The sequence below is a fragment of the Trachemys scripta genome, chromosome 12 (genome assembly GCF_013100865.1).
Source record: "Trachemys scripta elegans isolate TJP31775 chromosome 12, CAS_Tse_1.0, whole genome shotgun sequence".
NCBI lineage: Eukaryota > Metazoa > Chordata > Testudines > Emydidae > Trachemys > Trachemys scripta.
In genome coordinates, this window is record NC_048309.1 from 31,706,386 (window position 1) to 31,717,465 (window position 11,080).

At 40.1% G+C, this 11,080-nt stretch overlaps 1 protein-coding gene across 1 annotated transcript; it reads right to left on the reverse strand.

Moving 5' to 3' along the window:
- Positions 1–2,870: 2,870 nt before the first annotated feature.
- Positions 2,871–3,830, reverse strand: LOC117886027 (olfactory receptor 6F1-like). Its single transcript, XM_034787660.1, has one exon. It carries the CDS (start codon positions 3,828–3,830, stop codon positions 2,871–2,873), a length of 960 nt encoding a protein of 319 aa, XP_034643551.1.
- Between the last annotated feature and the right edge of the window lie 7,250 nt (positions 3,831–11,080).

An 11,080-nucleotide genomic window follows, 5' to 3' on the forward strand; every position in this document is an offset into this window, starting at 1 on the left:
CAGGGTCACTTGGAATCCCATGATGTCAGGGTTCCGTCCCCCCCCCCCCCAGCTCTGAACTCTGGGGTACATTTGTGGGGACCCACATGAAAGACCCCCTAAGCTTATATTCCATCATCTTAGGTTAAAACTTTCCCAAGGCACAAATTCCTTTCCTTCTCCTTGGACAGTATTGCTGCCACCACCAAGTGATTTACATAAAAATTCAGCAAAAAGAACAGGAGTACTTGTGGCACCTTAGAGACTAACAAATTTACAACAGCCCACTTCTTCAGATGCATAGAATTGAACATATATTGAGGAAATATATATACACATACAGAGAGCATAAAAAGGTGGGAGTTATCTTACCAACTCTGAGAGGCCAATTAAGTAAGAGAAAAAAAACTTCTGAAGTGATAATCAAGTTAGCCCAATACAGACAGTTTGATAAGACGTGTGAGAATAATTACAAGGGGAGATAGATTCAATGTTTGTAATGGCTCAGCCATTCCCAGTCCCTATTCAAGCCTAAGTTGATTGTATCTAGTTTGCATATCAATTCCAGCTCAGCAGTTTCTCATTGGAGTCTGTTTTTGAAGCTTTCTGTTGCAAAATTGCCACCAGCAGGTCTGTCATTGAATGACCAGACAGGTTAAAGTGTTCTCCTACTGGTTTTTGAGTGTTATGATTCCTGATGTCAGATTTGTGTCCATTAATTCTTTTGCGTAGAGACTGTCCGGTTTGGCCAATGTACATGGCAGAGGGTCATTGCTGGCACATGATGGCATATATCACTTTGGTAGATGTGCGGGCTCGTTCACCAGTAGGAGAACACTTTAACCTGTCTGGTCAATAAAACTACCTCTTTAGCACAGAAAAATTCACAAGCTAAAACAAAAGATAATCTAACACATTTCCTTGCCCTACTTGCAATTTTTGTGATTTTAGATGGATTATTCCAGGTATATTTTCAGGAGATGTACCTGCTTGGCTTCTCTCTGTGTCCGGAGAGGGAACAAACAAAAAGAAGAACAAACAAATCTCCGCCCCCCCCAGATTTGAAAGTGTCTTCTTTCTTCATTGGTCCTTTTGGGCAGGTGCCAACTAGGTTATTGAACTGTTTAACCCCTTACAGGTAAGGCAGTTCAGTACAGCTGCCAAGGAGGGATTTTATGCTACTCTTTCCTCTATATATATATGACAGCCCCAAAACCTTTTTCTTAGTCATTACTTCTCAGAATATAGTCCCCCATCCTGTGAGTATGGCCTGCGTACTTTGTTCCTGTAGGTATACGTTTACATTTAACCACATTAAAACATATATTATTATTTGCTTACATCCAGTTTACCACTCAATCCATATTTCCCTATATTAGGAACCTCACTTCTTCATTATTTACCACTCCCCCAATTTTTGCAATATCTGCAACCTTGTGATGATTTTATGCTTTAATCTAAGTTGTTTATAAAAACATTAAATAGCATACCAACAACCAATCCCTTCAGGACCATACCAGAGAGATACCTTCTAGATGATGATTCTCTATTTATAACTATATTTTGAGATTTATCAGTTAGCAAGCTATTAATCCATTTAATGGTTGCCATATTGATTTTATCTATGCAGTGCTGTTGTCGATGTGTCAGTCCCAGACAGTAAAGAGATAAGGTGGGTGAGGTAACATCTTTCATTGGACCAATGTCTGTTGGTGAGAGAGACAAGATTTTACACTTACAAAGAGCTCTTCTTCAGGTCTCAGCTCTGTGAACTCTGTTTAAACTCTAAAGCTTGTGTCATTAACAGATATTGGTCCAGTAAAAGATGTTATCTCACTCACATTTTCTCTCTAATGTTGATATTATGTCATTCTAGGTTTTTTTTATTCAAATTCTCATGAGGTACCAAGCCAAAGGCCTTAATGAAGGCTATTACATCAACACTATTACCATTATCAGCCAAATTTATAATCTCATCTGAAAAACAGATATCCAATTAGTTGAAAGGGTCTATTTTCCATAAGAAGCAACGATTGTTCCAAAATTTCTTCTCTTGACACCTCGATCTAAGCCAGTCCCTCAGAAGCCTAAGGAATTCAGCCACTTTTCATCTATTCAAATTCAGTGGGATTTGGGCAATGAATTTACACAGTTCCTTTGAAAGTGACAGCTTGAAACTTGGTCTGATATGTGTCATTAGCAATGCTGTGTGTCTTAATATTTCCCCTGTGCTGTGCCCAGAAGTCCAGTATTAGCTGCACCAGCGTAGTTTGCACCTTGTTGATTTAGCAGACCTCAATGTTACTCATAAGGAAGGACCAGACGCTCGGTTCAGTGTCAAAGGTTGGGACAGTTTTATTGTCAACAAAGCATGGTACTGGTTCTGTGCATACCATGCTACAGGTTTACTAACAAATATAAGCCTGTGACAAGGTGTCTGCTCAACACAAAGTTGCCCCTCCTATCTCTCTTCCTCATATACAGTATACCAGCAAGTTACATATTGCATTCCAAATCTTATTACCACCCTTCTATCGTGTAGTTAAAACAAAACATCCTCATCCATTATTCTGTCATATCATCCTTTTCTTTACAAGCAATCTGTGTGTTCCTATGCCACCCTCTTAGCAATGTGTTTATGCAGTGACTTAAGAGATCTTTGTGTTCCAGTAGCATCCTTTCAGATCAGGAATGTGATTATTTGGTTAGCCGATATTCTGACACAGCCTACTTTGCATGGTATTGTTACCCATGATTGGGGCTTCAGCAAGGCCTACAATATCCAATGGGAGTTAGGAACCTAACTCACTTGGGCATAATGTAATTAAGAATGGTTCCATCCATACAGATCCTGGTAAGTGACACTCAAACCTAACAGCTTGGAATTTCTACTAAATCCAGGGTCTTTGAAAACCACTTAACATTCCCCTGACTGTCTTTCCCAAGGCTTCCTTCACCTCCTTGTTTCTTAGAGTGTAAATAAAAGGGTTTAGTAGAGGAGTTACCATAGTGTTAAAAATGTTGATAGTTTTATTCAAATCCAACGAGTTCTGTGCAGAAGGCTTAACATACAGAAAAATGCCAGAGCCGTACCAGATAGTCACAACAGTGAGGTGGGCCGAGCAAGTAGAAAAGGCCTTTTGGCGGCCTTGGACTGAAGGGATTCTCAAGATGGTGGAGATAATGAAAATGTAGGAGACCAGGGTTATCGTGCATGAGACCATGACAACAATGAATGAGTCAATGAAAGTTGCCAGTTCAATGAGGCGCTTGTGAGCACAGGAAAGCGCTATCCATGAATCTATGTCACAAATAAAATGATTGATGACATTACGGCCACAGAAAGGCAACCTGGATATAAGAGCTGCCAGCACAGAGACAGCCAGGAACCCACACAGCCAAGAGAGGAGGGCCAGCTGAGCACAGAAGGTGCTGTTCATGAGGGAGCTGTAGCGCAATGGGTGGCATATGGCCAGATAGCGGTCATAGGCCATGATGGCCAAGAGGAAACATTCTGTGGCACCCAAGGAGAGGAGAAAAAACAATTGCAGGAGACAGACAGTGAAAGAGATGATTTGGCTTGTGCCCAGCATGACGCCAATGGCCTTGGGAACACATGCTGTGGTGTACCAGATCTCCAGGAAGGAGAGATTGCAGAGGAAGAAGTACATGGGAGTGTGAAGCCGTGGGTGGGTCCTCACTAGGGCTATGATGGACACATTCCCTAGGATTGTTAGGACATACATCACAGAAAACAGCACAGCAAGGGCCACCCGGAAATACCAAGTGCCAGGAAAGCCGAGGAGGATGAACTCCTGCACATTGGTTTGATTTCTTTCTGTCCCAGCCATGACGTCCATCTGTCAAGACATGAGAGATAATAAGACATTTAAACATGCTGAACACACATTTGGATGTGCAGTAGTGCAGGCCCCAGAAACCTGGTACTAAAACTAAGAGAAGAGAAGACAAAATGGGTGCTACTCAACACCCTTATGCATCTTTCTACCTCCTCAATAAAGATGTCAAGTATCAGAGGGGTAGCCGTGTTAGTCTGGATCTGTAAAAGCAACAAAGAGTCCTGTGGCACCTTATAGACTAACAGACGTATAGGAGCATGAGCCACGAAAAGCTCATGCTCCTATACGTCTGTTAGTCTATAAGGTGCCACAGGAATCTTTGCTACAATAAAGATGAGATCTCCACTCTTCATTCCTCTGAGGCCCATGAGGAGGCAGTGCCATGGCTGACCCTATGTTATCTTCTCTCTTGATGATCTAGCCTATCCACCCCACTCCTCCCTCCGAGAAAATCTCAGGATTTGGCCCATTCTCTTCATGCTTAACCTTGGAAGATAACTTTCAACTCTGATCAGGAGTCCGGAGCAGGAATGCACAGATCTCATTGAAAGTTGATACGATTTCCACTCATAAATAAGTGATACTCTTCTGACCTTCAATGGGACTTGTGTTACTTAGGTGTAGAGCTGGGGTCAAAAAAAATCTACAAAACATTTTGTTCCCCTTTGGAAAACACCAGTTTGTTAAAACTGTAATATTTCACAGAAACACACAAGGTTTAGATCAAAAATCTCATCAGGATGGTGTCTCAGGTATAGATTGAAGTCTCTGATTAAAACAAAAACCTGAGAAAAATCAGTTTTCTAGCCCGGTGGTTAGGGAACTTCTGTGTGATGTAGAAGACCCAATTTGAGTCTCATTTTTGTTTCACATTGAAATGAAAACAAAGTGTGAAGCTGTGACATTTTTCACAAAATGTTATTCTTCTTTCCTGGGCAGCCCTGCTTAGTCCTTTTTGAAAACCTGATCTCAAATTCTCAGCAAGGAAACAACATTAAAAAACAGGAATTATACAGTATTTCTTGTGTGTTGTGGTAGAATCTTAGGGTCCCACCTATGGTTGGGACCCCATTGGGTTAGGCACTGTAAAAACATAACATAGAAACCATCCCTACTCCAAACAGCTTACAATCCAGAAGACAAGACACACAAGACACACATGGCAGACAACAAAGAAACAGCTTCCCAGATGTACAGTGCAATGGCTCCCAGTTTCCTTTTGCAAAACAGCCCCCTTCTTCCACTCACCTCCCCAGGGCTCAGCTCCACTCACAGCTTCACAGTCTGGGCTAGACCAGAACAATAGTTAGGAATCACCTTCCAAGAAATGTCAAATGCTTAAAAAAATAACCTATAATCCACGCGGCTATTACATGAATAATTGCCACATTCTGCAAAGGCCATTGCTCCCAAAGCTGAGAGAGATGTCAGTGTACAGTAGGAAGAATAAATGGTCAATCCACATTGTAGTTGGGTATTTTCAAAGAGGTGAAGGGGGTCAGATACCCAGGTACCCAGCTCTCTGTAACATTCAGTGGAAGTTGAACAATTAACTCCCTGAGGCTTCTTTGAGAATTCCAACTGCAATGTCCTTCCTCAATATTAAAGTTTGGTATCATCCTTGTACAGATAATTATACTAGTTCTTTACCGCTGCAATGTGTAGAGAATGGCTACTCAGCCACACACACACTGGCACGCTATCAGCCTGGTTGAAGGCATAGTGGAGTGAAAGGTTGACTAGAAAAGTATCATTGTTCCCATTTCACAGCAGTGAAAATTAAGTCAGGGAGGTGAAGGAATTTATGCAAATCAGAGAGACAACTGGGCATAGAATATAAGAGTTCAGATTCCCATTTCTGTACCCTGTGCCCTGATCTCAGATATAGACATCCAGAAACCTCCAGTTGCTAGAAGTTGGTATTGGAGAACAGGGGAGGGATCACTCGAAATTGCTCTGTTCTTTTCATTGTCTATGAAGCATCTGGCTCTGGCCACTGTCAGAAGACAGGATATTGGGCTAGATGGGCCATTGGTCTGACCCAGTATGGCCATTCTTATGTTTATATATAGATAACTTCTCTATTTGTCTGAGATAAATTACTGAACCAATAAATTAAAGAGTTTAATTTATTAGAGCTTCTTGAAACATCTCTATTTTCATTTAATCATTTTTGATGGAAATGTCTTTTTGATGAAATGGAGACTTTAGCAAAAAATATGTTCATAAAACAATTTTCATAAACAGAAGAATTCAGTTTCCAATATCTTAATTATAGAAATTAAGTAACCTCGATAAGTCATTAAGTCCAGCCCTTTGTCCTGTAGCATGGCCACGTAACCCTGGGTTATCAGTGAAAAGTCCAACCAGTTTACAAAACGTTGCAGTGATGGGGATTCTACAACCTCCCCTGGAAGCTTGTTCCAGAGTTGAACTATCCCTTATAATTAGAAAGTTTTTCCTAAGATGTATCCTAAATCTACTTTGTTGCAGATTAAGCCCATTACTTCTTGTCCTAACTTCAGTGGACATGGAGAACCATCAATTCCCACCCTCTTGATAATAACCCTTAATATATTTGAAGATTGTTGTTAGTTTCCCCTCACAGAAGTCTTCTTTTCAAGTTTTCTAAACCTTTTATCATTTTTGTTTCTCTCCTCTGGACCTGTCCAATTTGTTCACATCTTTCCTAAAGTGTGGTGCCCAGAATTGGACACACTACTCCACTGGGGCCTCACCCTCACCCACAGTAGTGTGGACAATTACCTCCCATGTCTTACATACCATTTTCCTGTTAATACACCCCAGGATGATACTTGCCTTTTATACAGCTGCATTACATTTCTGACTCATATTCCATTTGTGATTCCCAAGATGCTTTTCAGCAGACCTACCATCTAGCCTTTTATCCCACGTTTTGTAGTTGTGCATTTGACTTCTCCTTTCAAAGTAAAGTACTTTGCACTAGCCTTTCTTAAATTTCATCTTGCTAAGTATGGACCAATTGTCTAATTTGTCAGGGTCATTTTCAATTCTAATCCTGTCCTCCAAAGTGATTGCAACCCCGCTCGGCTTGGTGTCATCTGCAATTTTATTAAGGACAACCTCCACTACATTATGCAAATCAGTAATGAAAATATTGGATGGTACTGAACCCAGGACTGACACCTGCAGGACCCCACTAAATTCACACTCCTAGATTGCCAGTGAACCATTGATAACTACTCTTTGAGTACCATCTTTCAACAGGTCGTGTACCCACTATATAGTAGTTTCCTCTAGATCTTATTTCTCTAATTTGCTTATGAGAATGTCATGGGGAACTGTATCAAAAGCCTTACTTAAATCAAGATAAATCACAGCTGCTGTTTTCTCCCCATCCACTACGCCAATAACTTATCAAAGGAATGTTTTGATTTAAAACTGAACATTTTTAGTTAACCAAAACATGTTGGTCTTTTGATGAAAATTGAAAAAAAAATACATGAACATTTTTGATGAAAGCTAAAATATTTTTATTGTTGTCCACGTATTTGATGTCAAAGAATCAATTGGATGTATTAGTTATAGAATGCATAAAGAATATTATTTCCTTGTGTTCCTCCTAGACTATCCACTACATTAAAACAGAGGAATGAATTAAGTCCAGTCTTCCAGGACAGGTCTGGTAACTCCTTAATGAGGCAAACTTTTGGAACAGCAGGAGGAATTTCCAGCTGCTCGCATTACCAAGAAAGGTGAAGCTGTTTCAATTTTAATTTCAGCTCCAGCTATGCCTGGCTAGTGGATCTAACTTACCGGCTGTGCTGACGGAGCTTGTCAATATAAATTCCCTTCATTCCCAATCTTTTTCTCTCCAGAGGACACATAATAGCTTTGGCTGCTGCTCAGTGGCGCATTGTAAGGTGGTATATTTTGCTTTTCCCGCACCTAGAAATATATCAATTATAAGAAGATTTCATACCAGATTCTCATTTCCATGAAGGTCACTTTACACCACTGTAGCATTTCAAGAGGATTTAAAGTCTGTATGATCATTCTAAATCACTTCCCTTTTATGGAGCCCCTACACTGTTAGAGTGCTGTGAAATACTGTCAGTATAAAAGAGAATCTGTCACTTCAAAACCCAAAAGGCTCTGGCAAAGTTGTAGATCTCTACATCGGTTAGAATCTCTTTCCATCACCATCCAACTGTCTTTACCCCACCTACCTTGTTCATGAACTGCATCTCAAATTGATCGCATGAGGGAAACTGTTTTGTACTCCACCCTCAGCTCCCCATCACCCTGGGGACATGTGAACTCAACAGAATGTCACAGACTTCCCTAGAGTGTGTAACACATTCTGCTAAGTCAGGCTGCTCTCCTGGTTAAAGCATAGGAAACCAGCACACTAGCCCTGCCTTTCCCAAATGCTTTTTGCACTGTGAACTTCAGAGTGTTATGCCAGCCCCTCCCTCAGCCTCATTTTCCCCTTCTGTGAAATAATGATAAATACCATAATTTGACCCCTGGGTACAGACAAAGAGCTCCCAGAAGAAGCCACATCTTTGAGTTTTATTAGTCCTAGAAAAGCAAGGATTTCTTCCACATATACTTGAGTGCAATCCACTAGCACCTGAGCTATTCACCATTTACAGACAAACAGTTATCGAGCTCTCCTGTAACAGGGGAAGGCACCAGTACGCAAATCCATAGATACCAAGGCCAGAAGAGAAGATTGTGATAATCTAGTCTGGCCTCCCGTATAACACAGGCCATACAGCATCTGCAAAATAATTCCTGGATCCGGTCTTTTAGAAGAAATATCCCATGTTGATTTGAAAATTGCCAGTGACAGCGAATTCACCACTAGACTTGGTAAATGGATCCAATGATTAATTACTCTCCCTGTAAAAATAAGCACTTTATTTCCTGTTTGAATTCCTCTAGCTTCAAGTTTCAGCCACTGGATCACGTTAGACCTTTCTCTGCCAGATTGAAGAGTTCATTATAAATATTTGTTCCTCATGTAGGAATTTATAGTCTGTGATCAACTCACCCCTTAACCTTCTTTTTGTTAAGCTAAATAGTTTGAGCTCTTTGAGTCTATCACTATAAGGCATGTTTTCTAGTCCTGTAACCATTTGCCTGGCTCCTCTCTGAACCCTCTCCAATTTATCAACATCCTTCTTGAATTGTGAACACAAGAACTGGACACAGTATTCCAGCAGTGGTCACACCAGTTCCAAACACAGATTAAAAATGAACTCATCTACTCCTATTTGAGATTCCCCATTCATGCATTAATTTTTTAGCCACAGGATCTCAGTGGGAGCTCATGTTCAGCTGATTATCCACCCTGGCCCTGAAATCTTTTTTTAGAGCCACTGCTTCCCTCGATAAAGTCCCCCACCCTGTAAGTTTGGCTGACAATTGTTGTTCCCAGAGCTATACATTTACATTTAACCATGTTAAAACACATATTGTTTGCTTATATACAGCTTATCAAGGTATCCATATTGCTCTATAGAAGAGACCTTGCCTCTTCGTTATTTACCATTCCTCCAATTTTTCTGTTATCTGTAAACATTATCAGTGATGATTTTATGTTTTCTTATAGATCACTGATAAAAATGAAAAATAGCCTAGGGCCAAGAACCAATCTCTGTAGGGCCCTACTAGAAACACACCTGCTCAATGATGATTTCTCATTTACAATGACATTTTGAGCAATCTGTTAATCCATTTACTGTTTGCTCCGTTGATTTTACATCTTTCTAGTTTTTTAATCAAAGTGTCTTGAGGTACCAAGTCAAATGTCTTATAAAAGTCTAAGTCTATTACATCCACACTGTTACCTTTATCAGCCAAACTTGTAATCTCACCCAAAAATGATATCCAATTAGTTTGACAGGACCTATTTTCTATAAACCCATGTGGACTGGCATTAATTATAGTACCTTCCTTTAAGTTCTTTATTTCTTGAGTCCTGTATTAGTCAGTCCATTATCTTGCCTGGGAGCCATGGCAGACAGACATGGCTATAATTACCTAGGTCAACCCATTTTCCCTTTTTAAACATTGGCCCAACATTAGTTTTCTTCAAGTCTTACGGAACTTCTCCAGACTCCAAGGCTTATTGAAAATCAATATTAACAGTCCAGTGATCTCCTCAGCCAACTCTTTTAAAACTCTTGGATGCAAGTTCTCCAGCCCTTCTGATTTTAAAATTTCCCATTATAACAGCTGATGTTTATCATCTTTCAGAGATATTAGTGTAAGGGAAATTGTGTAATTATCATTGTACAATATCACTATGTCATCTTTCAGAGTAGCAGCCATGTTAGTCTGTATCCGCAAAAAGAACAGGAATACTTGTGGCACCTTAGAGACTAACAAATTTATTAGAGCATAAGCTTGTGCTCTAATAAATTTGTTAGTCTCTAAGGTGCCACAAGTACTCCTATTCTTTTTACTGTGTCATCTGTTTTTGATTTCCCAAATGCAGATCAGAAATATTCATTGAACACTTCTGCCTTTCTGCATTATTATGGATAATTCTATCATTTACATCTAGTAATGGCCCAGTAGTACTCTCAGGATTATTTTTGTTTCTTATACTTTTTAAAAAACATAATAATTGCCGTTAACTCCGCTGGCCATAAATATCTCCTTGTGTCCCTTTGCTTCCTGTATCAATTTTCCTAAATTCCAATATGTATATTTGTGTGTGTATTTATATATATATAATGTCTTCACTTCCTCTCCAAACTAGTTGAGTTTTTTAAACAGTATGGCCTTTTTTTCTCAAGGATCCATGGCAACACTTAAATTCCAACTAGTGGGGACACAAATTTTATATAGTAAACATAAGGAGAGGACCTAGATTGTGAAAGTGGGATTTTCAAAGAACATAAGAATGGCCAACTGGGTCAGACCAATGGCTCATCTAGCCCAGTAGCCTGTCTTCCAGTGATGGCCAGTACCAGATGCTTCAGAGGGAATGAACAGAACAGGGCAATTATTGAGTGGTCCATCCCCATTGTCTAGTCCCAGCTTCTGGCAGTCAGAGTTTAAGGGACACCCAGAGCATAGTGTTGCGTCCCTGACCATCTTGGCTCATAGCCATTGATGGTCTCATAACATTTCCTTATTCACTTTCTCCACACCATTCATGATTTTATAGACCTCTCTTGTATCCCCACTCAGTCGTCTCTTTTCCACTCTGAACAGTCCCAGTCTTATTAATCTGTCCTCAC

What these genes read in the sequence shown, in the direction of transcription:
- LOC117886027 (XM_034787660.1), bottom strand. Translation starts at nt 3,830, where the DNA reads ATGGCTGGGACAGAAAGAAATCAAACCAATGTGCAGGAGTTCATCCTC.